This window comes from Vidua chalybeata, chromosome 2, assembly GCF_026979565.1.
Source record: "Vidua chalybeata isolate OUT-0048 chromosome 2, bVidCha1 merged haplotype, whole genome shotgun sequence".
Classification (NCBI taxonomy): Eukaryota; Metazoa; Chordata; class Aves; order Passeriformes; family Viduidae; genus Vidua; species Vidua chalybeata.
In genome coordinates, this window is record NC_071531.1 from 93,603,099 (window position 1) to 93,630,667 (window position 27,569).

The 27,569-nt window shown below is 36.5% G+C and overlaps 1 protein-coding gene across 4 annotated transcripts in view; it reads left to right on the plus strand.

The window, feature by feature from the left end:
* Nucleotides 1–25,558, plus strand: part of PDS5B (PDS5 cohesin associated factor B) — a 99,053-nt gene extending 73,495 nt beyond the window's left edge. Inside the window, exons 25-35 of one of the 4 annotated variants that reach the window (XM_053935044.1) lie at nt 4,731–4,935; nt 9,015–9,129; nt 9,481–9,613; nt 10,456–10,575; nt 10,912–10,974; nt 13,199–13,344; nt 15,416–15,521; nt 18,554–18,996; nt 19,100–19,201; nt 21,915–22,056; nt 22,881–25,558. In XM_053935044.1, the coding sequence (XP_053791019.1) occupies nt 4,731–4,935; nt 9,015–9,129; nt 9,481–9,613; nt 10,456–10,575; nt 10,912–10,974; nt 13,199–13,344; nt 15,416–15,521; nt 18,554–18,996; nt 19,100–19,201; nt 21,915–22,056; nt 22,881–22,916 (1,611 nt within the window). In that variant the 3' untranslated portion in view covers nt 22,917–25,558. Of the gene's footprint in view, nt 1–4,730; nt 4,936–9,014; nt 9,130–9,480; nt 9,614–10,455; nt 10,576–10,911; nt 10,975–13,198; nt 13,345–15,415; nt 15,522–18,553; nt 18,997–19,099; nt 19,202–21,914; nt 22,057–22,880 lie in introns of those variants that run through there. The other 3 variants (XM_053935045.1, XM_053935046.1, XR_008429262.1) reach the window with 3 other exon arrangements.
* The last annotated feature ends 2,011 nt before the right edge of the window (nt 25,559–27,569 follow it).

A 27,569-nucleotide genomic window follows, 5' to 3' on the forward strand; every position in this document is an offset into this window, starting at 1 on the left:
GAGTATGGCTCCTTTGTGGATATTGTTTACTTTCATACAGAGTATATTTTTTAGTTTCAAAAATTGCTTCAAGTTGGTTTCAGGCTAGAATAATCATTCCTGTACCAGACTAAGACAGTCCCTATTTTTAACTATGTTTATGTGGATTTTAAGCTTCTGTGTTCCTATGAAAAGGAGCCCTTACTCAGTTCCCAAATGCTATGAAAAACAAGAGAAATGGAACAAAGCTTTAAACTACTTAAGCAGATGAAATCTAGCAAAACTACAGCAGGAATTCAGTGGTAATAACTGGAGGTCTTTACACCCAAAGCAAATTCTGCTTTTCAGTTTTCCTATTCCAAAACTGAATAGAAATGTTAGTCTTGTCTCAAAGTGAGTTATAAGGATTTTTACAGTTCCGAACAAAATTAGTCAAGACAAAAACAGGCACTCAGTGTAATGACAAATAAGTTCTGTCTCTGCTCTGGAAAGGATACTCAAGCTGGATAATGTCATGCCAAAGTAGCCTTGCCAATGTAGCGTTTGCATGTTCTGTTTTCTTGTGAACCCAGTGATCAAAATCTGTTAATTTCTTCAGTCATTTCCCTCCTGTGGCAAATCTTTATTGCAAATGTTAACCTTGTAGTTCCTATCAGAATTTTGCTTCATTGTTTTGATGCTCTTTTCAGTATGTTAAGGTGCAGGCCCTTCACCCTCCACTGTCTCTCATTTTATCACTTATTTTCCAGCTACAACAGTCTTAACTGTTTGTGGATATTCTAACAGATGTGTTGTCACCTTTTTTATGTTTAACGCTTACCTTCCCTGAATTTTCAAAAAGGAACTTTGAGAGATAAGATTCTAATTAGAACATGATAGGGTTCTCAACATTTATAAACCAGTTAGTATCACATTTTGCTGTAGCATTATAGCATACTTTGGACTGGAATGAACCCATAAAGATTATCCCATTAAACTCTTTTACTGTGATCAGGGACACCTTCCACTAGAACAGGTTGCTCAAAGCCCCATCCAACCTGGCCCTGAACATCTCCAATGATGGGGTCCTCACAAGTTTTCTGGGCTACCTGTTCCAGTGTCCTGCCACCCTCATGGTAAAAAATCTTTTCCCTGTGTCCAGTCTAAGCTTCACCTCTTTCAGTTTAAAACCCTTGCTCCAGAGTGGGACACAGCACTCCAGATGAGTGTCCCATGAGAGCAGAGTACATGTCAAGAATCCCCTTTCTGACCCTGCTGGCCACTTTCCTTCTGATGCAGCCCAGGATGTGGTTGGCTTTCTGGGTGGCGAGCTCATGTCTAGTTTTTCATCCACAAGTGACCCCAGTCCTCTGCAGGGCTGTTCTCAATCCCTTCATGTCTCAGCCTGTATGGATACTGAGAGTTGTCTGGAGCCAGGTGCAGCACCTTGCACCTGGGGCTCTTGAACCTCCTGATGTTTTCCTGGCCCAGTCCTTAAGCCGGTCAAGGTTCCTCTGGGTGGCAGTCCTTCCCTCCAGTGCATCAACTGCACCGCTTGGCTTGGTGTTATCCACAGGCTTGCTGAGGGATGTTCTCAACTCTATCTGTGTAATTAACAAAGATGAACAATGCTGGTCCCAGTATTCCCCCCTGAGCACACCAGTTGTTACTGATCTCCATTTGGACATCAGTTTTTTTTGATCACAGTCCTTTGGATGTGGCCATCCAGCCAGTTTCTTATCAGTTGAGTAGTCGATCTCTGAAACTCATATCGCTCCAATTTAGAGACAGCAATGTTGTGTATACCTGTGTCAAAGCCCTCATAGAAATCCAGGTAGGTGACATCAATTGCTCATCCCTTATCCATTTGCACATTCAGTTCATTGTAAAAGGTTAGACCAGTCAGGCATGATTTGTCCTGTGTAAAGCTGTGTTGGGTGTGTGTAATTCCCTCCCTGTGGATATCCATATGCTTTGTCATCACTTCCAGGAGAATCTATTCCTTTGTAGTATAGTTTCTGTCACTTTTCCCTCTTCATTTATTAATACTTCTTTGCCTTTTGTGACTTTCTAAGTTGTTTTCTAGAATTTAGATTGTAAGCTCTGTCAGGTCAGGAATTCTGCCTTTCATTTTCACTGCAGCTTCTAATGGATTTTGAATACTTAAAAATAACTTTTCTAGATGTTTTTTGAGGCCTTTTCCAATTTCCTTTCTCATTGTCAGTGGAGATGCTCAGATGCAGAGTATCTGTAATAGCTTCAACAATTTTTTCACTTAAAAGTGGTACTGTATTTTTTTTTTTTGAGATTCGCATATGCACATATGCATACATGTGTGTTAATGCTTAGAGTGGTTAGTATTAGAATCCATTTCTTGATGGTAGATACTAAATACTCTGAAAGTTTATTTATTCTTAACACTTTCAAGTCTAGCAACAAATCAGGTGACATCAAGGCCAACTCTAGTTTTGTCTTATTTAATTCACAGCAAAGATTCTCTAAGTGAGCAGATCAGAAAACAGATTAAAACCAGAAAAATCTTACTTTTTAAGGCATGTGATGGTTGCATAGGTTCTACTGTCGTTCTGTGCTCGCACTTTTTTCCCCTCTGATGCTGCTGTTTTGTAATATGTAATGACTGGAGTGCAGAACACATAATTAAATTTTGTCACTAATTGCTGTGTGAAAGTGGCATTGGTAAACAGGGGCTTTATAATGATGAAATGCATGTAGTTCTAGTAATTTTAAAATAAGTTACATATGTGTTTGGCCAGTCTTACAAGCTTCTGACTACTTTGATCTGACTTCTGATCAGATGACTTCTTTTATCTCCAGAACAAATTCTGATGTCATCAGAGCTTCATATTGAAAGACAGTGAAATGTAACTGAGGATAGTACTTCAGTGTTTAACAAGCTTTAAGATCAGATTTAAGACCTGATAAGCTTTGCTGTTGAAAATACAATTTAATTGTATTTAGAATAAGTCTTGTAGATTGGGATTGTTTTAGGCAAATGAAACTTACGCAGAGCTTTTTCAGTTTTCTTTGTTAACTCAAGGTGTTGTAATTGATGAATCAGAGCTGTGTCTGAGTGGTACATGATGTTTTGCAAATACATATTTTTTTTGCTTTTAAATGGTGAACTTTTGCATGATGAATTAGCATTAAATCTAAAGGTGTAGATATAGAAAATTGGATTAATTTATGGAGTTTGTGTATGCTGTTAAAAATAGCATACCTTGGTTAAGTTTTGTCCCCTTCTTCTTAGTGAGCTAGTGTAACTGAGTCAATTTAAGGTTATTCCCAATATTAAAAGATAAAGAAATTATAGCCATTCCAATTGGCCACACAATACCATCAGTAGCAACCAACTGTACCTCCCTTGTCCTCTGAGACAAAGATGTTTCCCTGCTGAACAGCAGCTAGGCATCTGTCTCTTCTGAGCTTCCTAAAGGCTTTAGACTTAGGTGATGCTGAGGAGGAAAAGAGGGCTCTGTCTTAGCCTCCTGTGGGGGTGGCTTTGCTGTAAGCAAATCCAAGACAAGAGATGATGAGCAGGTCTCATGGTTTGAGTTTGTGGTATTGAGTTACTTCAGCTCTGGCTACAGAAGGTGTTTCAGGATTTCAGTCCACAGAGGGGGAATATTGCTTGAAGCATAGAAAGGAGAAAATGGGGCTTCATTGAAAAAAGTTTCTTCTCAATTCCATTTTTGATGGAGGCAGAGGGAAGATTCTTTTATCTAATACATGATTTCTTTTATGCCATTTGCAAATTTAGCAGAGCCAGTGTTTCCAGTGGCTAGGTTTTGGCTCTGCACTTCAGCTGACTGATAACTGGAAACCCGCTTCAATCCTTTCTGACTTCAAAGCTATAATTTGACTAAAATAGCTACTTACTCCTGTTAACATTTTTTCTTTGTATTTAGAGATAAATCTTTCCTCTTGACCTATTTTTTGGCAGGTTAAATGTGCCAAGTTGTTTTGGTGACCTTGTTTACCTTAAGTTTTTCTGTATGTTTTCTTCAAAGTCTTTTCTACATGTGTTTCTGTTAAGCTTCCTTGTCCCGTGTTAGGAAATGGTTTGTCATGTATTAAATGGTGTATGTAGGTTATTTTCATACAAAAAAAATTAAAATTCATGCCTTTTCTGCTCAATAAGCTGTAGAACTACAATTGCTGCCTTCATATTGTTTTACTTTGTGTTGTTTGTCAGCTGTTAAACACAAGTAATTCTCTCCCATGGTCAGTTGTAGTGCATAGGTTTCCACAGCATAATGGAAATGCTTGCTACTCTCTTCAGTGTTTCACCTTATCTGGTAATCCTGTTGAATTTTATTCAGTTGTTAATATTAACGTCTTGATGAAAATGTGTGAAATCATAGCAGCAAAATCAACAATGTGGTGGTTACTGGTGGCTAAAATGTTTTTGTGCAGATCTTTGGCTTTACAAAGCAAGTGACCCAACTGTAAACAACTTCAGTAACTCCATGCCTTATTACTATGCTAAATTAGGCCTTGGGTCCTGAGTGTGATATCTTCCTGCACAATTTTTGAACCTCAGCTCTTCTTCTGAGCTTAAAGGAAGAATTCAATTCAATTGCTCTGAATTGGCATTAAAAAAATTATTGCAATTCCTATCTTTCAGTGGGTTCAAGGTCTAATTGATTTTAGCATATTTACCTGAGCTTCCATGCTTTTTTTTACAGTTTATATTGCTTTAAGAAAAGTTTACTGTTATCTTTTTTTTTGGTTTTGCCTTTTTTTTTTAATAGGATGAATGTTACCAAGTGAGACAAATATTTGCTCAGAAACTTCACAAAGGCCTTTCTAGACTACGGCTGCCACTAGAATATATGGCTATTTGTGCACTGTGTGCAAAAGATCCCGTGAAAGAGAGAAGAGCTCATGCTAGACAGTGCCTTGTGAAGAACATAAATGTCAGAAGGGAATATCTGAAGCAACATGCAGCAGTTAGTGGTAAGAGAATAGAAGTCACTTTTTGCTACATGTGCTGTAGTTCAAATATAAATGTGAGTTGACTGAAAACATTGATAGTTGTCTGTTTTTGTACACAGAATGACTGTAAATTTGATTTGGAGGTATGTAATGAAAAGTGAGATTTTTCAGGTTTTCTTTTGTCCAGATTTTATTTTGATTTTTTTTTTTAACAGGGCACTGCTGAAGTCTTTGAGTTCTGTTAAAAGCCATGCAAATGCTTATGCCTAAATATATTGGGAGTGAAGTAATTTTACAAGGCAATTATGTGTACTATTTGAACTTAATAGTGTTCTAAATTAAGTGACAATGATTAATTTTACTTCAGCAATTACTAATAAGTAACTTTAATGGATAAATGCTATACTAAATAGACTGTCCTTGCACTCTGTATTGAGTAGAATCTTCTGTTTTTCCTGCAAAGGGCTATATTTGTTGGCACTTCAGGATGAGTTTATGCAATTCTTTCATAGTGCCAGTGGTCTGATCGTGAGAATGCTTTGGAAGCCATTATGGACTCATGTCAGCTATTTTTCTTTTATTAAATCAGTCCTTTTGACTTAAAGCTACACAGTATTACAATGCTGGTACAGGGTCATAGGGAAAAAGTAGACCTTTGTGAAGAGCTCTAGCATTTTTGAATGAGAGGTTTTGAAAGTTTTATTGCTTTGAAAGATACTGATGGTTTGACCTTTGAAATGAAGAGGATTTTTTTATCCTTTTAGCCTAAACCAGACCTGTTTAGTGAATTTGATCTCAGAGATGCTGTCAGATAACTGACTTCCTTCTGTGTTTATGAATCACTTCATATCAGTTATGTCAGTCAGTCTTTCTCAGTCCCCTTAGACTCTGATCAGAGAATAAGTCTGCAGACAAATCCCTTTGTGTATCATTAATTAAAGAAAAAAGTGGTACTTTTCTCCCACTCAATAACATGTAAAAAAGAAAAAATAAATTGAACAAACACCTCTAAGTAATTTTAAGACTATTTCTCTTGAAAATTGAAGTGTCGCTTTAATTATGTAGACAGAAAGCATAATTATCATGTGTTTGAAATAGATGCTGAAAAGTTAATATCAGAAATCTGTGGAAGAAATTAAGAGAAACCTAGGTGTGTGTGATTTTCTTTATCCAATAGGACCTCAGAGTGCACCTGACAAATTATTTTCTTGCTGAAATAATTGCATTATGTCTTTGATTTGACATATGCTATAATGCATGGGGAGTCCGGATTAAATACAGATTGCAGGAGTTTTGAGGATTACAATCTTAACTTCGTGCCATTCAGATTTACCAGTCTGAGCTTTCAGTAAATAAAATGTCTTGAACTGTTTGTATCCTAAAATATACATATTGCAGCAGTTCAGCCAAAGCTAACTTATGAAAATAACACAATATTTAAATGTGTGTCTCCCTCTGCCACTCTTCGTGCTGACCATGCAGTAACTGAGAGTGGTGATGATGGCAGTACCTCCTCAGGAAATCTGCACCTTTGATTATTCCAGCTATGTGTCTGAATCTATAAATTTGTGATTTTATTATATGTTTTGTCTTGAAAACTTCATATAGGTGAGGAGGATATCTGTTGGATTTTTTGGGGGGATTTCAGCTTTTGTTGAAAAGATGGTAAACTTCTGTTTACCCTGCCTGAGGAAAACTTTCTAAGGACTGGTACTTGACAGTAAAACGCCTATTTCTTCCACACTGGCCTTTTATAGGCTGGCAGGAATTATTCTCAGCCCTCTTAAATACTCTAAATTCTATTCAGATTGGAAGCCACTCAGGAAGAGACTTATTTTGATTGTGTATCTTTTACTAGTTTCATATGGGTAGAGATGTATCTTGCATAGGAATTTTTATGTGCTCATGATGGGCTTTTACTTGAAAGTCAGTAAGCAGAAAAATTACAAGAGTAAAGATAATTTTTTTAAATGAATGTTCTACCTAAAAGGGCTCTTGTGAAGGGTTTTGGCATATTGTAGTTTTATGTGCTCATAGGAAACCCACCCTACCTTGTCTTCTTTCATTAAAGATATTTTTTTTTTTTCCCCTTACTGTTTTTGTCATGACAGGGTTAAATATAATATGTATCAATATTTTTTCTTTCCCTGTTATGTCTGGAACTAGTTCATTTTATTTTCCAGACCCGGTTGGAATTATTGTTATAGTTATATGAGAAATTGTCCAAGGCAGGAAGTTACTGAAAAATTGAGTTTGAGCTCTTGATTAGCATTCTACTGAAGCTGCTAATTAGCACAAATAATAGTGGGTTGGTTTGTCTGGGGCATATCTAAGGCAAGCCAATTTTGCTAGTGTTCTGAAGTTGTAATTACATTCTTTTCCTACCCTGCCATCTTTATTATTTTATTTAGTAATGTAAACAGCTGCTGGCTAAAATGCAGGACATTTTAGCCAACTTGAAAAGAAGTAAAGGATGTTTAAGGATGTTTTTAAAGTTAATAATGCAGTGTTAATTGAAACACACTAAAAACTGCTTTGCAAAGTGGATTTCAATTACATAAATATGGCTTGAAATACAAAGACATTGGGTGATTTTATATATTACATATATTTTATGCAAACTGTGCATTACCCTATTTATACAGATCTCTAAGAAAGGGATAGGTTAAGACTTGATGTATGCATGGCAATTATTTTGTTAGTTTTGTAAAATCTGCAATAATGGTGTATTGTGTTTGATGTGCACAATGTTTGTCAAGCGCATCTCATATGACTACATATATTTGAGGTAAAACTGTTAGCGTTCTAATGTATTTTTAAATAGTTTTCAAATAATATTAGGGTATATAATGATTTACAGATGTTTGGACTTACTCATAACTGAATATGGTATAGATAAAAGTTTAATGAAGGAAGATTTTCCAGACTTCGTCATGCAATTACTCTCGCAAAATGTGACTTTTCAAAAGTGGAGCTGGGGATTTCCCTCTTCCCTTCACATGTACATTCAAGTCATGTCAACAATCTGATATTGCATTTGCCACAAGCACTAAAGATCAGACACTTGTGCCATACATGGAATACCAGGACGCCTTCTTCTGACCATTGTCTTGCCTGTTGCACAGGGTACAGGTTTAGTAACTTAGGTGTGCTGTGTGTCCTCCAGCTTCACTCAGGCATCAGGCATAAGAAAGAAGTGTGGATGTTTGCTGATTTTTTTTTTTTTTTTTACTTTTGGTGTACAACTTGTCCATCTGTTGTCCGTGCCCCTTGATCTCTGAGGTGCTGGAGTTCATGCTGAATGGTGTTGGTTGGTTCAGGGAGTTTGTTACCTTACAGAAAGTGTATTTTGTGATCATAACTGTGAGAAGGCCATTGGCAACAGCCCTTACTTTTGGAATCCCCAAGGGAGATAGGCCTTCAGACTGTTATGGTGGAGGAAAGACTTTCTTGCAGTCCTGCTTAGGATTCCAAAAGTCTCAGAGAATGCTAGAAAATATTTTGAATGCTTTGAGTGTCACAGTTGAGTTGTGCTGCTCTGTTTAGGTGGGATTGAGCCTTTCAAACTCAGTGCATTACTACTTTGTTACAGCTTTCATGTGACCTCCCACTCCTCTGGAAACAGATATTGTGGCAATTTGACTGCAAAATCCCTGCAGAAAGCATGTGTTCGTTTGACAGCAAGGCTGTACACTGCAGTGTCCAAAGAAATAGTAGCAGCTTATCCTGCAGTTGTGCTGGTCTTACATCTTGCAGCCAATGTGGATTTTGTGATCCATCCTCACGTCTGCTTTTCAAAGTCCTTCAGAATATAGGCTTTAAACTGAGGAAAAGATTGGGAGTAAGAGGTAACTGGAGCTGTATCTCAAGGTAGCTAGAATACAAAGCAGCCCTGAGCAAGAGATACTTAAAATCTTAGTTCTTGCACGCATGAAACATGTGCACATCAGCCATGAAATGAAACATCATGGAGAAATGATAGGCCAACATGTGTTTGTACCTTAATGCATGCTGACCTCAAAATTTGCCATCTCCTCTTTGGTAGAAAAGCATACTTCTTGGTATGTAGTTTTTTGATGTATCTTTCTTCTGCTTTTCAGAGAAACTGTTGTCACTTCTACCAGAGTATGTTGTTCCTTATACTATCCATCTTCTAGCTCATGACCCAGATTATGTCAAAGTCCAGGACATTGAACAACTCAAGGACATTAAAGAGTAAGACCACTTTTAATAGTGTTATTTCTAACTTTATTCTAAGTAGAATTTTAATTCATTGTGGTACCCTGTTACACAGTCCAGTGTGCATAACAATGCCACTTACTTCTGTAAAATATTGAGAGAAATAGTATAGGTGCTTTTTTAGTGCTCTGTGATATTTTATAGAGGAACCCTTCACCTTCTGCTCATCTTCATTTCATTTTTCCAAAAGAACTGTTTTCTCAGAGTTAGACTGGTTCAAATTCATAACACTAGTAAAAGCTGGACTTAATCATGTTCTCAAATGTGCTTTTTAAAGGAATTTCTTTTGTACTTTGATTCATGCGAGATACTCTATTTCTCCTGAAGGTGCCTGTGGTTCATACTGGAAATATTAATGGCTAAAAATGAAAACAACAGTCATGCCTTTATCAGAAAAATGGTAGAAAATATCAAACAGACTAAGGATGCTCAAGGACCAGATGATCAAAAAATGAATGAAGTAGGTGATACTTTTTGATTGGAAATTGCATTTAATTCTGGCCTGCTAATGTAAAGGAGTTGGTTTTTGTTTATACACCAACTTCAAAATGTCTTTCAATAGAATTGTATGTATGAAAAGATACTTTATTTACTGTAATGATTATATTTATTGTAGTTTAGATGTCAGTTATTTTCCTGTGTTTCAGTAATTCTTGCACATTTGCAAGGGAGTTGTAATAGTTTTCAGTTCTTCTGTTTCTGTCTCAGTAAGATTATGAAACACTAACTTTAAAGAGATATAAACTGTAAAATTTACTGTTTAAATCATCCACTAAAGTGCAATTTAGTATTTAATTTCTAATGTGCAAGAGTAAATTTAATAGAGGAAGAAAAATAAATTAGAAATCAGAAATCTCTGCTATTGTATAGTGCATGTATCAAACTTTTTTTTTTTTTTTTTTTTTTTTTTTTTTTTTTTTTTTTTTTTGTGGTTTTAGCATCACATCATATCTAGATTTGTCCCTTTTCTGCTTTTCCCACAGAAATGTGTTTTGGGTAGTGGATGGGTGGGATGTGTGTGCTCATTTGATTAACTTTGTCTTAGAAACTTGTTGTGTGGCAAACATTACTCTTAAGTGCAGAAAGACCATGAAAACCATCTGTCTTCAACTGTTAGACACACAACTTTTGCTTTTACCATCTGTATTTCAGTATCCTGAGACACTGTTTTAAGATGCGGTCTAGTGTTAAATGTTTAAGGTGATTGTTTTTAAACTGTGATTTCTTGTCCTGTGCACGGAAGATACACTGTCTTTTGTCAAGATTTTCAATGAACTGTTTTTAAAATTTAATTATTTACAGAAACTATATACAGTCTGTGATGTAGCAATGAATATCATTATGTCAAAGAGTACAACATACAGTTTGGAATCCCCTAAAGACCCTGTACTTCCAGCCAGATATTTTACTCAACCTGACAAGGTATCCTTTGGCATTTAATTTTTCTTGAGATAAGTCTGTTTAAATATTTGCTAGTTGTAATTCATGGTTCTTTTTCTTAAATATTTCTTGTAACTTCAGACTTCTTTCTCTTACATTGTAGTTGAAAATGTATGGATGGATATGTTGTCATAAATATATGTATGTGCACACACCAATTTCTCTTCCCCCATCTCCCATATTATTGATCTAGTTTAAAAATTCAAAAGCATAAATGATGTAAATAAAATCTTTCACTGCAATTTCTAGAATGTATCTATATTTATCTCTTGTTCACTGATTATTGCTGTAATTGCCCCCACCCCCTTTTTTTTACAGAATTTCAGTAACACCAAAAATTATCTTCCTCCGGAAATGAAGTCTTTTTTCACCCCTGGAAAGGTAGGTATGGTGGGAGTTGAGGTTTAATGCTGTGTTTGTGTTCTGGTTTGTCTTTGTTTTTGGAGTGACAGTTTTATTTGCTTTCTTTGTGGGGTCTTTTTGGCTGTTGCTTTGTTTTTTAAAGAAAACTAGCATGTAATTAATGAAACACTATGTTTAAGATTGTTTTAGGTATAGAGAAAGAGATGGGTAAAAGGAAAACAGCTGCTGTCTATACTGGGTGGTGACAACAACAGGCAAAGCCTGTTGCCTTTAGAAGGAGAGGATTCAAAACCACTCCAATATAACCCATAATATTTGTCAAGTTTACAAAATGGTTAACCTTTTTAGACTGCAGAAAACTACAGTGTTGCATACAAAATGGCAGTTATGGAAAACTCTTAACAGAAATAATTTTAAAAATCACATCATTAATCTTTGGCAAAGCTGAATACAATTTTACAGTACCTTACAAGATAACTGACTGTTCTATAGTTTTGTTAATTTGTTCCTTTAGAATATGCATTCTGTTGAATGCCAGTGTTCTTTCTTCACTAAAACTAAACCCAGGTCCTCTTTAGGATAAAATTAACGTCTGGTAAAGGAAGTGACAAACTGTGGTTTTCATCTGGATTAATGCATCCTGTTCTAGATGACAAAGAACATTAATTTGTTATGTTGTGAAACAAATCTTCATTACACTTAACTTTGCTAATGAAGCATGAGCTGTCAGCTAGTAACTTAATAATAAAGGAGGAGTGCAAGCCAGGAAAAGAAGCAGATTTCTCTTTGAGAAATTGAAACTCAGTATTTATGGACTGGAATAGATCATCATTGAAATTCTTTTGAATCCTCAGTCAACTTTTATATTATTTTAAATTTCTAGTGCCTAGAAATTCTAGACACTCTAGCTCTTTTGTGTTGTTTTGAAACTTTGTAACAAACAGGAGAGGTGTATTTGGCCACCAAAATTTTCAGTTTCTTCACTATCACGAGAGGAACATGAAATGAATGTTGGTCTGGGGAGTCTTATTTTTGCGAGTGGAAAACTGGCTTGGGTGAATGTTAGTGGAGTGGATATAAGCAGATAAAACTGAGGGCAGGAAGGCTTTGAGTGTAGATTCTGTGAAAGGGAGGAGCTCTTTGTGCGGGCCCTCTTAGTCCCTCCTCAGCAGGAAGTCCAGTTCAGTGTGAATTTGAAAATCTCTTTGCTTTTGAGCTCTTTCAGCATACACTGATTAACATTTAGTTCTAAACTAATAGATGTAAATTGTTAAGCTGGATTTAGTTCTCCAAGGTTTATTTTTGGAAGGCATATTTTTTTTTTGTGCTCAGTGCAGAATGAATCTTTGTAAATGCAAAATTCCCTCTGGCTATAAAAGTAAAACCAGAACTTCATGGTCTGTACCTCTGAAAAAAGAAACACCCAAGGCTGATATGATATGCATGTTGAACTTTTTGTAGCTGTCACTAACTGCAGACATAGCTGGAATCTAATATTGAAGGAGAAGATGGATAATGAGAAATGCAGGGAATGGTCTTTAATTCAAAAATTTGTACATGGGTGTTTGGCATTCTCTTTAGGAGTAATTGCACTCTTTCAAGTCTCTCAAAAGTTAGTATGAGCTGGAGGTGTTTGGCAGGTCTGAAAGACAATCCAGTTAAATTCATAACCTGAAGATCACCAGTGTCTGGAAATTGTGGCACTTATTAGAAGCCTAGCATTTTAAAATCTGTGCAAGAAGTATCAGAATTTTCTCCACAGTATTTGGCTTTTGAGATTCTCATTTATTCCCAGTTGAAACTAATGTGGTTGCCAGTAATGTCCCCTTTGCATAAAGGGCTGTTGTGCTGCTATTTCTGCTTTGCTGGACCAGGTGCTTTTCTGATGCAGATGGGGAGCTGGTTCAGGTAGATAAATCAGCAGAAAGCAAATGGCACAGAAAGTGACGCAATGCCTGACTGCATGGTCTGGTGAGCACACAGCACTAGCAGTGAGAAGAGGACAGAATCTAAGGCTAGAGAGAAGAATACCAGCTTTGGTGGCAGCAAGTTACTTGATTGCAGCTCCCTCAGCTTCCTTCTGGTGTGTGTTGTAGCCTTCATACGAATATGTTTATGACTTTGTGTTAAAATTAACATAATGATTGCAGAAAGTGAAATCTGTGAATATTTTAAGCATAGTACATGTTAACAATATCTGAACGTGTAGCTTAAAATAAAGGAAATATATTTTTGGTTTCAGCCCAAAGCAGCCAATGTTCTTGGAGCAGTTAATAAGCCTCTTTCGTCAGCAGGCAAGCAGTCTCAATCCAAATCTTCACGAATGGAAACTGTAAGCAATGCCAGCAGCAGTTCAAATCCAAGCTCTCCAGGAAGGATCAAAGGGAGGTTGGTAGACAACAAAGGATCTTTGATATTTCAAATATTTGTAATGGAAACTTTGAATACTTCTATAAGGTTTTCTAAGGAAAGACAGAATTCTTTTATCCTACATTGAAGTAAAGTTACAGTACCACATTAGTATAACTGAAACCATGAATATGGCTTTCTAACTCCAGAAACAGATTTTCTTAGAAAAAATCCAAAACCAAAACAACAAAAAACAAACAAAAACCACCAAAACAAACAAGATCAAAAAAACAAAACAAAAACAAACCACAAAAAAACTCAACCCAAATCCAACAACAACAAAAAAAAACCAGAATCAAATTACATCCAGAATTGTCTGAAGGAGAAAAGGAAAGCCTCATATGTTTTAATTTTTTTGAGGGCAGGGTTGGGGTTTTTGGAGTGTGCTTTAGGTAGATAGATATATCCCCCACACACGTATATATGTACATGTGTATATGTGTGTGTGCACATACAGCTGCAGTCCCTGGGAAACTGGCTGTAATGCTGCAAACACATCCCACCCAGGAACAACTGGTAGACCATTGTAGTGGTCCTGTATGACTTCCTCCTCAAGTCCTGCACTTTGCAGACAAATATTTTTGGATTTTAGGTTAGTTTTGTGATGAAAAAGTGAGTGCACTGTAATGCTATATAAGTCATCTTCTAGTTAGCTATCTTTAAAATGATAGCTTTTTTTTGTGTCAGTTTTGTAGGTTATTCATCAGTTTATATATCTTATGTTCATTTTCTTCTTTTAACTGAAAGTCACGCTGTCGCTATTTTTTTTTTCTACTGATAGTGAGAGATTGTACAGCCTCCACTATTTGTATTCTTTCTACTGTTTCACATTCTTTCAAGACTATTAGGAAATGTTATGTTTGAATTTAAGACTTCTCATTTGGTACTTCTGTGACTATTGAATATATAATACTAATTTTAAATGTAGTGAAGTGTTTTACAAGAAATATTTCTCCACTAGAAAGTCTGCAGAAAAGCTTATTTCTTACAAGTCATGCAGGTTCACATGCTGCACTGTATTACTCACTAATGACAGGTGGACTCCAGATTCTTCTCTATATCCAGCAAAAAGAATCTGAGATCAAATTTTAAAAAGTGCTGCACTCACAGTCTAACATGTTCTGTCATCTTCACGATCTCTCCAGTTCACTTAAGTTTAAGGGATTAGTGTTTTGGGTGGAGATACCAAAGATGAAGAGATGGGAAGGATCCAGGATGCACAATATTTCCAGTTTAGTTTGTCTGAATATGTACAGGCAGATTTGCATTTTTTGAGAGAATGTATAAAACCTAAGCTTCCCATTATATCCCAGTTAATACAGATTGTACATCTGTAGGAGTGAAAGAACATATTTCACTCACTATGCCGTGCCCAGGCCAGGGAGTTGAGTTTGTGTTTTTGAATACCACTTTTCATTTCCACACATAGCATATTTTCTTTTCATTACAAAACGTGCACTGATATTTAAAAATCTTGCTTCTGCAGATGAAATGAAATTGCTTGTGTATTGGCTTTTGTGCATTGCCTTTTATCTGTGGGTCACAATGTTTTACATATGCAGGAGGCATTATTGTCCATGCTTACATTTGTAGAAACTGAAATAGAAATGAAATTGCTGCTGCAAAAAGCAGAGGGAAATTTGAATTGCTGTTTTATTGCCTAAACCTCACCACAGGAAGGTATGCGTGCTTTGGCTGATCTGTCTGGGGATCTTTGATGGCTATAGGAAAGTGTAGGCAATTGTATGCAAACACAGATCTCTTGCAACTCATACTCTTCTGTTTAAAAAGGCTGCTTATCTTTCCCATAGAAAAAAGGAAATTGAATGTGATTTTGATCCAAGCATTTCTCTTGAGACTTAGATGATGTGGCTTGTGATACTTGATTTCTATAGTAACCATAGTGAAAGGCTCCTTCTGCCAAATTGTTCTTGGTTTATTAATTTATTAATTAGATTTTTTTAAATGAAAATTGTTGTCCTTAGTATTTTTTGTAATGATTGCCCAATGTATTATAATAATGAGGGAAATATATGTTTATTCATCCTAGGCTTGACAGTACTGAAATGGACCACAGTGAAAATGAAGAATTCACACTGGCTTCACCCTTACCAGGAAAGAAGACTGACAAAAGGGACGACTCTGATCTTGTAAGGGTGAGATGTTAAAAATTAATGTGATGGTATTTGAGATCGTTCCAAAAAATATGTTGAAACATGAAACTGAGCTGATATTTTAAACTACTGGAAAATTATATTTGTATTGTAATTCTAAAATCAGGTCAAATAAAATAATACGTATTTCCCTTACCACTAATAAGTTTCACTTCTTTGTGCCTTAATAGCAGTTGACAGTCTGTAAATTTTGTAGTATTTGGGATATACATGAGAAAGTAATAAGATCAGATTTGCTAGAATTGGATTTTCTAGGCTGCATTAAAGATATCCTGTATCTGATGTCACCGCTGCTTTATTTCTTTTTACTGTCTCTGACATTACTCTTTTCTCTCATTATGTCATTCTGGTGCATTTTTCTAGGTTGCTTGGGACATAAGCTACTGACTAGTAAAAATTCCTGAACTTTTGCTTGTCTTGAAGTATAAATAACTATCTTATACTGTGGGAAAAGCAAACCAGTTAATAACTAAATAAGAAAAATCTGGAATCTCTTGTCAAAAAAAAAAAAACCACTTCTGTAAACCCTAAAGTCTGAGAGTCCAGACAGCTCCTGGCATGCAATTCATGTTTAGAAGCATTAGTTTGAACTGGTAACTACTGAGAAAGCTCAGTGATAAAGCAAATACAAGTCAGTGTCTCGAGTACTTTTGAGAGCTTCATTCCACTTCAAATCCATAAGCGAGTTGCTCAAGTTTTTGGATTCAGAACTCATTTTTGTTTTTTTGGCGATGGGAAGCAGATTACAGCAAGCATTATCTGAGAAGCAGGATTTTAATTGGGTGGCAGAAGGTCCATGTTCTAAAGATACCACTCTTCAGGATATTTGTCTACATTAACACCTTAGATTAGCAGATTAACACCTTAGTTCTAAAGCTGTGGGACACTGTTTAGCCCTAGTTTGAAAATTGGCAGCAGTTACTTACCGGCTAAAAGGAGCTGCAGTGATAGATGTGCCTCTGCAAAAGCAAATAAAGTGGGGAATAACGAGAATGTCACTGAAGACATGAACTGACAGGAGATGTCATCATTGTTCAAACATTTTTCTTTCTTTCCTCTGGGTAATTTTTTGTCCTTCAATCTCTTTTCCTTTTTACCCTCATATCCTTCTCAGATTTTCTTTCTGCTTTTCTTGAAAAAGGTTTTTGGTTAAAATGGAGACATGAATGAATATGTAAGCTGACCTGTATCTTAGGCCACAAGGCAGATGTACAGGGAAAAATCTTCATTCATTTTTAAATGATGTATCTCTGATTATGTAGATGAAATTTCAATGTGGCAAATACTAATAAATGCATTGAAATACAGTAGTGTTACTATGAAACAAATATTGGTATAGAAACAGAAATAGTGTAAATATTTGGACTTCTGGATAATTTCATGATGTTAAATGAAAGAGTCATGGTACACATGAAATGTTGGATGGGTAATATTTTCTGCTTTTATTTTTCTAAGGGTTGGATGGGACGATATTGCCCTAGTAGCTGCTTGTTGAAATCTTTGCGCTGTTTATGGTTCTTTACTGTGCTCTTTAGAGAACTAGAGCATGGAGAAGAAAAGGAATAGTTTCTATGAATATGTTTTCAAACCTTATGATTCAGAATGGGATCTACCTTTGTTGATATGTTAGAGGGAAGGGCTGCCATCCAGAGGAACCTTGACAGGCTTGATGATTGGGCCCAGGGGAACATCAGGAGGTTCAAAAGCTCCAGGTTCAAGGTTGGCTCCATGCAATCCTCAGTATCCATACAGGCTGAGGAATGAAGGGATTGAGAGCAGCCCTGCAGAGAAGGACTCTCAGGGTCACTCGTGTAGGAGAAATGGGACATGAGCCAGCCACGTGTGCTCACAGCCTAGAAAGCCAGCTGTGTGCTGGGCTGCATCAGAAGGAGAGTGGCCAGTGGGGCCCAGGAGGGGATTCTTGATGTCTCTTGGGACCCTCATCTGTAGTGCTGTGTCCAGCTCTAGGTCCCCATTAGAAGACAGACATGGAGCTGTTAGAGCAGATACAGAGAAAGGCCATGAGAATGATCAGAGGGCTGGAGCACCTCTGCCAAGAGGAAAGGCTGGGAGAGTTGGGATTGTTCAGCTTGAGGCAGAGGAGGCTCTGGGAAGACCTTATTGCAGCCTTCCAATATGACAGGGGCATGTAAGAAAGATGGAGAAAGACTTTTGACTTGTCCTGTAGTAGTGGGACAAGGGACAGCAGTCTTAAACTGAAAGAGGTGAGGTTTAGATTGGACATAAGAAAGGGATTGTTTACAGTGAGGGTGGTGGGACACTGGAACAGTGTTGCCCAGATGAGTTGTGGATGCCCCATCATTGGAGATGTTCAGGGCCACGTTGGATGGGGCTTTAAGCAACCTGGTCTAGTGAAAGTTGTCCCTGCCCATGGCAGAGTAGTTGGAATGAGATGATCTTCAGAGGTCCCTTCTGATCCAAAATGTTTGTTTTAAGGCTTGGGTGGGTTGTTTTGCTGCTCAGAGCAAGTGTTGGTACAGCTCTGACAATAGTGACTTTGGCAGCTACCACTAATTCCCTGTGCTTTCTTCTACAGTTGTAAAGTCAGGTTGCCCACTGTCTTCTTTATTAGTGCCTTGCCAGTGCCAGCAGAGGAGCCAGGCATAAGCACCCTGCAGCTCACAAGAAGAGCTGAAGGCACAAGTTGGCAATTCCCATCTTCTCTGTCTTTATATTTTCCTGTTGATAGAAATGCAGTTATGGATGTTCTGCCCTACTGTGTTGGACACAGCAGAAGATACAAATAAGGAAGGCATTACACACTTCAGGGTTTTAATTACTCACCTTTCAAATAATCTTTCCCCATTGTCTGGTATTTTATATCTAGGTGTGTGTGTTTATATTTTTGCAAATGTTTTTGAAATTGATATGGTAAACAATCTGAGACAACTTGTATAATTTGAAGACTGTCTTGTTGGAGGAAGCTTCTACATGTGACTGTTTAATGTGGCAGTTTAATTTTTTAATTTAATGGTGCAATCTTGCCTTTTCAGTCAGAGATAGAGAAGCCTAGAGGAAGGAAGAAAGCTACTATCACAGATTCAGAAGAGAAGCTAAGCCTAGATGACCTGAATAAACTGGGTCAAGAGCAGAAGCTTAGAGGTAGTCAACGGGGAAGGAAGAGACCTGCAGTGGTATCAGAAGCTGATGAAACACAATGGCAAGAGGAAAAAAGGCTAAAAGAAGATGTGATAGAAAGTGAGGATGAGCAGAACAGTCCACCAAAGAAAGGGAGAAGAGGGCGCCCTACCAGAACAAATAATGGGGCAACACCAAAGGAAGAACCAGTGGCAAAGTCATCAAAAAGGAGCAAAAAAAAACAACCACCAGCAGCTGCAGTGGAAGAGGAGGAGGAGGAGGAAGAAAGGCAAACTGAAAACATTGAACAAAAACCAAAAGGCAGGCAAAATAGGACATCAAAAAGAACACAGCAGAGGTAAGTCCTTCTTGTAAGCTGTGTGGTTTTTATCTTTGGACATTAGTTACAATTTGATTAGTTATAATTTGATGCTTTGCAATTTGGGTCTTCCTCAAAACAGAGCAGAACCATCTGAAACTAGTACAGTTGAATCAGCACAGTCTACGCCACAGAAAAGACGAGGAAGGTCATCACAAACACCACCAGCACAGCAAAAAAAAGTGTAAGTCTTCTAAATCTGTGTTTAGTGAAAATTAAATAATGCCTCTGTGCAAACCTTTACTGAAAATATTTCAGAATGCTGTAGTTGACAGTTAAGAACATAAATTGCTATTGTTATTTCTAAAATGTTTTCCTTAGCTGCTTCTCCTAGGGCATCTCACAGCAGAGCAAGAGGCTGTAAATAATTTTAATGTGCTCAGGTAGCATGTATGTGGCTTTGGTTTTTTGGGAGAAAAATCAATAAAGCATACAAAGGCCTTGAAGACAGGGCTTTATTAGGACTTAAAGGAGAGGCGAGTGGCTTTGTTTCTTTTGGATAGTGGGGAAGAATCAAATTGTTACTCTGGTGAAACAGAATTGTGGAGAATTAAGTTTATTCTGATTCTCCTTAAATTAATGTTCACTTTCTAATACTCTGTACATGTATAGATAATATATGTAAGCAGAGGTGCACAAGGGGTTATTTGACCACTTGTATCAAACTGCAGCTCATGGAGAATATTTACTTTTCTAGAGCCTGGTATAAATTCCTTGGGGCACTACTTGGGGACATCTACTATCTGACACTGTTGTGTATCTCTGTCTTTCTAGCTTCTGGGCTTAGTTTGCATCACATTGCTCTTCCTCTGGCACTGTGGTGTACTGACTTGCCTTAAACCAGGGATCTTCCCTACAGGAGAACCTTGTCTGAACAAGCTTGTACTCGCATTTCAAATTCTGGCCTCACTCCGGATCACATGATCTGGCATATTGCATGCACAACATCCTGACCTTTCCAGTTTCCCTGCCTCAGGTCAGACCTCTGCTTCTCCTTTACTCTGTAACAAGAAACACAGGACCAACACTGGTTGGTTACTCCAGAAGTCACTACTACACATGCAGTAGAACAAGAGTTGGAAACTGCTACTGCCATGCAGGGAAGACAAACCAACAAGTTATTGTTGGGTGATGTGCTATGTGGTGTTTGTCAAATGCGCCTTTTACTAGATATTTAAATAACTTTTCTCAGTGAAGTTAGTATGTTTCTTTACTCCATTTTAAGCTGACAGTAAACTATATCACTAGCCACAATCAGTAACAAGCATAGCTGTCATTCACATGTATGTACGTTGTTCCTGTCAGCTGTCAGGGTTCAAAGTTGTTGGATCTATTCTAGATTTCATTTAAAAAAAAAAAAAAAAGTGGGTTGTGTTTCTTTGTTTGTTTTATCAGACTACCCACATTTTGACTGTTCTTTTTCCAAATCTGCAAGAAAAAGGTGAGACAGTAGCCATTTCTCAGTCTTCAAAGTGCATTGTAGTCAAGCCTTTCTCCCTCATCTACATCAGTTTTCACTGAAGGAAATTGATAGACTGAGCCAACATTGTGTACCACAAGATAAATATATTTATACCAAGTGCTTAAAGCTTTCTGGGCTCCTTGGGAATAGATTTGGCATAAGAATTTGGGATTTTGCATATGAGGTGATAATGTATCCTGTGGGTGGTAGTGTACAACCTATTTCTGATAGCAAATTGGGTTACCAATTAGCACATGTGAACAGGCTTATTTTTGTGATACGTGAAAGGAAGAACCTAGCTTGTGAATAATTCTTCTGCTTCCTTTTCAATTCTGTTGCTTCTACCAGTCTTGGAAGACTTGAGCTGGGCTAATTTGTGTTAAGGGATGGCATGCTGGTTGGTTTGGAAATACTGTAATTGCTATGTAATTGAGAGATTTTATTTTGTCAGAATTTTAGGGGTTCTCAGGATTGAAATTTCCTACCACTTTCATGATGTGATGGCATCAGAGTACGATTGTTTTGGATCTGTGCCCCCACTGGAGATTGAAGTCTGTCGGTTGTGTGCCCGGAACTGAGCTTCCGGTTTCATTTCAACCAAAACGTCACCAACTTTGGGTGCACTAAGACCGCACCTGCAGTAAATGGGATGATTCAGTGATTTGATTCTGAATTGTGCTACTGTAGTGTGGCTGCAGCTGTGGAGTTTTTGATACATCTGTAGTTGGCTTTTTTTTAAAGGCGAGGGGTGTTGGCAAATTCTTGCTTTAAGCAAATGGGTGCTTTCTGCTTGTGGCACAAATCCCATAAACAACACAGACAGTTTAAGATATCGTTGACTGATTGTTCTTGATTATTGTGATTAAGGTATTGTTACACTGGTTATCCCTAAGATAGCTTGGAAGATTTGCGTTTTAGGTGTTAATTTCATGAGTAGCAATATGGGTTCTTTTAGGTCTGAAAAAACATAGATGCAGTTATTCAAATTTGGTGTGTAAGAAGTCCTGGAGAAATTCCATCTGTTCACAGAATTGAACAGAGAGAAAACTAACAAACAGTATTCAGTCTCTGGCTGTTTGGCTTTTCCTGTTCACTGGTTAGTGTTGTGTTAACCTATTTTGGCCTGTATCATAGCACTGAAGAGAAAAATCTGCCACATCTATAGAGGCAAAATTGTTTAACTTTGTGCTCCTGGCCCTCTGTTGTGGAACAATTTTGCTATCAAATGGTGTTGTCCATCCTCCTAGTTTCATTTCAGTTCTGAGCATGGATGAACTAGACAGGTGTAAAAGACAGCAGCATTATACATTATATAACATGAAAGGGTAAGGCTGCTGTTTTTGTGAACTGAAATGTTTGCTCATACAGTTTACACATACATATTGTAGATGTACAGGTGCTGTGAAGCTGATCTTTATTTTTCTTCTCATTGTAGCCGTGCGGGGCGTTCTAAACAAGCAGCCAGTAAAGAGAATGAATCCAGTGAAGAGATGGACATGTTTCAGAGTGGTTCACCTGTCAGTGATGATATTCCCCAGGAAGAAGTAATGGAAGAAGAGGAAGTTTCCACAATCAATGTAAGAGAAACGTGTGAGCTTTTCTTTGTGAGTCTTTGTGGTGTGCTCTGTGTCTTGATGATCAGACAGTGACCTCTGTTCTTAGAATGGCTTCTCCCTATTTTTAGAACTTAACCTTCCTCCTTTAAAATGAATGGAGTCAACTGCCACTGTTGCGTAGTGGAGCTGCACTGCAGTTTCCTAGAAAAGGTGCATTTCTTAGAAAAGATCACTTTTTGTCAAGTATCTTGAAGTTTCTGTCCTGTGTAGCCTTTCTTATCTATATGCCAGAATTGTGTAGCATCTAACAGGAATTATTTTCCAGGTGACTCATTCTTTTTCATCTAGATTTTAATAATGAATAAAGCTTCTTTATGCAAAACAGATGCGCAAAATGAATAGTACTGGGAAATAAGCATGGAGTCTCGGAAGAGAATCCTAAACTGATCTCTTCCTCTTAGCAGTATATGTTAAAATTATTTCACTTTTATATTTCTTTCATGCAAATACATTGGCAATGTTAGTAGTCACACTAAAACTGAGAATGCCTTCACCCTTTCGGATACATCTGATGGTTGGAGCATCTGAGGGTATGAAAACTCTGAGAAAAGAAACTGCATTGTTGTGAATTCCATTAAGGATGCAGGCTCAGTAACATCAAATGAAGTTAGGTCCATTAACCGAGACTTGTACTTGTGACAAAATGAGTAATGAATGACACTGTATGTGGGTACTCAAACTTTATTGAATGGGCCTGAGCATTTTCTCCATTATAAAATGTATTTGTTCTTGAAACTTTCAAAATATTTCTGTAAAAACATTTAAAATATCTTTTTTCCAAATAGGTCCGTCGTAGAACTTCCAAAAGGGAAAGACGATGAGTGAGCATGTAGTTACCAGCCTTCCAGGTGAAAGCTTTGAAGAATGCTTTTAATATAAAGCTTGAGACTGAATGAAGCTGTTAGTGCACAAATGGGGTTGCTGAAGAAACGACAAACCTATTTTACTGCCCCTGCATTTGCAGTCCCTAGGTCACAAGCTTTAGCCACACACATGTTGATATCATTAACTGTGGATTTTTGTGAAGTGTAATGTGCGCTGGCTTTGTAGACATATGAACTAAAGAAGAAAACTGTAAATAGTTCTTTTTTTAATGTTTCTGACTTATAAAGTGCTTGTATAGCTTTTATCTGCGGCTTTAAACTGACAGTACCCCACTGTTTATTGGATCGATTGATTTAAAAAAAGAACAGAGTTTGTTGAAAATTGATCTCAAGCAATATCTGTCAGTGTTCGTATTTGTACTCTTGTTGACATTTAACTGTGAAAAACAAGTCAGTTGAACAAATAGTGCCACATTCTTTTGCCACTATTTGTCGAGGAGAAGAAGAAGAAGAAAAAAAAGTTGTTGTTTCCTTCATGAATATAACCTAGTGTTTACCTTCAGGCACCTCCCTATCATCAGAGGTGCTAAATTACTTTCTTTTACAGTTGAACAATATTGGATAGAATAATACAAGAAATGCAACTTTCGAAAGAAGTTTTGTTTTACACCTCAGTATTGATGCCAGACTTTTCTGGACTTGTAGTGGCATTGAAAATTCAAAAAGGATTTAAAATATTTTAATTTTAAAAGTGTGTTATTAAATAATGTACTGAATACCCGACCCATTTTATCTTCCCCTATCAGTTTTTATTAATCTACTGTATCAATAAAATTCTGTAACTGAGTTTTTAATAGTCTAGTATGTTAATGTGTATAGATATTTCCTTCTGAACATGATGTTCACAAAGAGCAAATTATTACTACATTATAATATGAAATCTGATATATAAACATTAGTGAAAATACAGTTCTTATTACAATGTAAAGTTAATCACAAAGAGAAATTTTATTGATGCAGTGTGTCTTTATAAAGCTGTTCTTGAGAGCCAAGTGTTTTGTATTTTATAGTGAAGTTGCATGTTCATGAAAAATGTGCTGAAAATGGGATGTAATGTTTTTTTTGAAACTCGTATCTAGCAGTAGTATATGGTAGGTTGCCTCATGAGAGATCCTTTTATTGAGAGTTTATTGTACCTTTCTGTTTTGTTTTTGTTTTTTGAGCCAAATTTTTTTGGTATGAAGAGCTAAGTTTTTTGTTGGATAACCAGCTGTCAATTATTACCGTCAAGGTATTCAAGATTTGAATGAAGCTTCATTTTTATTCTGTGCTACAGTAGAGAGAGGTTGGTTTGTGGTGTTGTTTTTTTTTTTTTTTTTGTGGTTTTGGTTTTTTTTGGGTTTTTTTTTTTGGTTTTTTTTTTTTTTTTTTTTTTTTTTTTTTGTTTTGGGATTTTTTGTTTTGTTTTTTTTTTAGTTATAATCTGAAAAAAAAAAAAAAAACAACAAAAGAAACAAAATACATAGAGCAGTAACCTGTATACAGTTTAACAGTTTACAAACTGTCTTTGAACCAAAATATATAAATTACTATACTCTGCTTAGCCAAGCACACATCATAATTTCAGGTGCTGTTCTCCCTCTGGTTCCTTACAGTTGACAACACATGAAAAATAAATTTCTAACCTAAGAAAATTTTATTTCATTGAATAATGGAACATTTTCACATAATCCATCAATAAATTATTGTTGCAAGGTTGCCTGTAAAGATTATAGGAAAGGATAATACTAAACCACAAATTCACCAATTTCCAAACTGTAAGATCACTAATAAAACAAGCAACCCTTAGAATTTTTTCATTATTCATTTTTTTTTTGGTACCACTAGGAAAAAGTATTATAAACAAGTAGATTATTCTGCCTCATCTTAACTTTCGCCCTCTTCCAGTGTTCAGCTTTTCAACATTTATACCTATAGATACGGGGGAAATGCTGACTAGAAAGGCAGTTATGGTTGATGTGAATTGACTTTGAAATAGTTGGCACAACGGAACTGGCTTACTTATGCTTCAGCAGTGCAAATGCAAGTTGTTGAGGGTTTTTTATGGTATAAAATGATTGAAAGCTAGCTTTGTATTTTCCTCTTTGACAGAATTGCACTGAAAACATTTATGGAAGATGTACCTTTAAGTCAATTTTATACAAAAATATGAAAAAGTTATGCTGAAACTGCTGCAGACTCTTGAGGCTTTATGTGCATAAACATGGTTAGGTTAAACTTCGTGGAATATTGATGCACCATTACTGATCATAATGTTTATTGTAAATTTAAACTATAGTTTTGCAATTTAAATGTTGATTTCTTGGGTAATAATGCGTAAATCATTATTTCTTGAGAAATAGGCACAGCAAATATGTCATTCGTATATTCAAACCTCTTCTAAGTTCATTCTCATCTCATATAAAGAAAATGAATATTTTATGTACTAACATTTTGAAATCTGCGTACAGTAGCTACAGTAGATTATAATTATGTATAAAAGATAAATTGCTAACATTCAGTTAGCATATTCTTCTGCAATGATAATGTTAAGTTTATAAAAATGTACTGTATTACATTAAAAGATCAAATTGAACTCACTGTAACAAGTTCCAGTATGGCATTTTTGTGAGATTACCAAAGTATCTTGCTGTACTTTGCAGCAAATAAAGCTTTTGTTACATTTCCTTTTTTTGCTGCAGTGCAACAGGAAGCTTTCAGTGATCTGTAGTTCATGTGCAAAATCCAAACAGGGATCGTAATCTTTATACTAGTATTTAAAAATAATTCACTGATTCAAGAAGCATAGTGGTTTTTTATGTGTCACAGACTGAGATAATGAATATTTAGGGCTAGCTAACCCACTAATAGGAAGGAAACATGAAAGTGTTTGCAAGTTCTTATGTGACTATAGCTGTTCCACCTCAGATAATCAGAATCCTGTATTAACTATACTTGACTCTGCCAATTGACTTTATTTTCTAGCAAAATTGAACACTTTTTCAAATATTTTGACATTTGCTGTTCTGACATTTGGATCTCTGTGAACAAAAATATTAGTTTACAAAAAGATACTAATATTAAAGAAATTTTCACCAAAAATGAATATGCTCAGTTTGTGAGTAACTTGCAAAAAACTTAAGTCTTGAATCCTAAATACATTATTCTGGCATAGCATTTGTCATCTGATACTCTAGGAAAGGCACCACCAAACATGAGAGGGGTGTGTGCAGTTTTCTGGCTGCTTTTATTTGCATGTGTAGGTTTTGACAGATTATGCAAGTCTGCTTTTGTGAATACACACAGTAGGTTTTGGATCCTGCAAGTTTACTTATCATTCATACTTATCCCTATCACTCTGTGGGGTTGATTCTGAAATGCAGTCATCATCTGCAAGTACAAGTGCAAACCCAAGAACGTTGTTTGAATATTCTCACAGTTGTCCACACAGGATAGGAGGATTTTAAAACAAGACACCAGCAATAAGCAAAATTCTGAGTTTGTGGATGGAATAATTTTACAAACTTGCCTGTGTTTAAATATATATAGTGTAGAGATGGATACATCTCTACCTCATCCAAGTAGGTGTAGTACATATTTTACAAATACTTCTTTAAAGAGACGCATTCAGGTATGCTGCTGTGTTTGATCAAGGCCTTATGTCTACAAACACACATGATTAAGATGAGTTCTAGATGGCCGTACTGCTACTCTGATGGTTATATAATGACCAAAATGATAAAATTCACTTGACCAAGACCAGTCATCCATCAGGAGGAGTAGAAGAATCTGCATGCATTCTTTTCCCGTTGTGCTCACAGATTGCCATTCCTTTTTTGCATCTTTGTTGGATGTTGCCTTTACAAAAGATGTTTACTAATTTAGGTGCAATGTCTTAACACTGACTGAAGTGACTTTATTCCACAGACAAGCAAACTTCCTGATGTGTCAGTAGGTTTGCCCCACATCCTCAGGATGCCCTCGTCATTGTGTACAGTACAGTTTCTGCTATTTTGTTGATCATGGAAAAGGAAGAAGCTGAATGTTGGCAATTGGTAAAGAAATACAGACCAAAAACCTCTACCAAATTTGCTTTAAAGTTCATCAAATTCTGCTGTCTAAAAGATCTGATCTCTTCACAGTGGTCCCCAAGTGCCACTGTATTTGTGTGGGCAGGATAAACATGGTCTTGTACAGTGTGTACAGTAAGGAAAAGGTTTCATACTTGCATTTTTTTCAGTACCTCAGTACAGTCATGATGTGTTTTTTAGTAGCACTTTCATTTGTGTAATGAAGATGTATATTCTTTTTGAAACAGCAGCATCATATCGACATAAGAAGGAAGAAAGCCTCTAAATACAGATTTCTACCCCTGCAAATAAGTATTTCAGTAATGATGCAGTATGTTGGAATTACTTTAACATACAGGTTCTTTGAAGGATGGATAACATAAGGTGTTTGATTTGCCTAGCTGTGTTTCCCATACTTGTATCCTACCTCACGTATGTAGACACAAAGGAATGCAGCATTTTGCAAATCAAAGCAGTGTTACTGAACACTGTCCCTGCTTACTTGGAAGTAATTTTGTTATTAAAAAAGAAATTGCAGGTC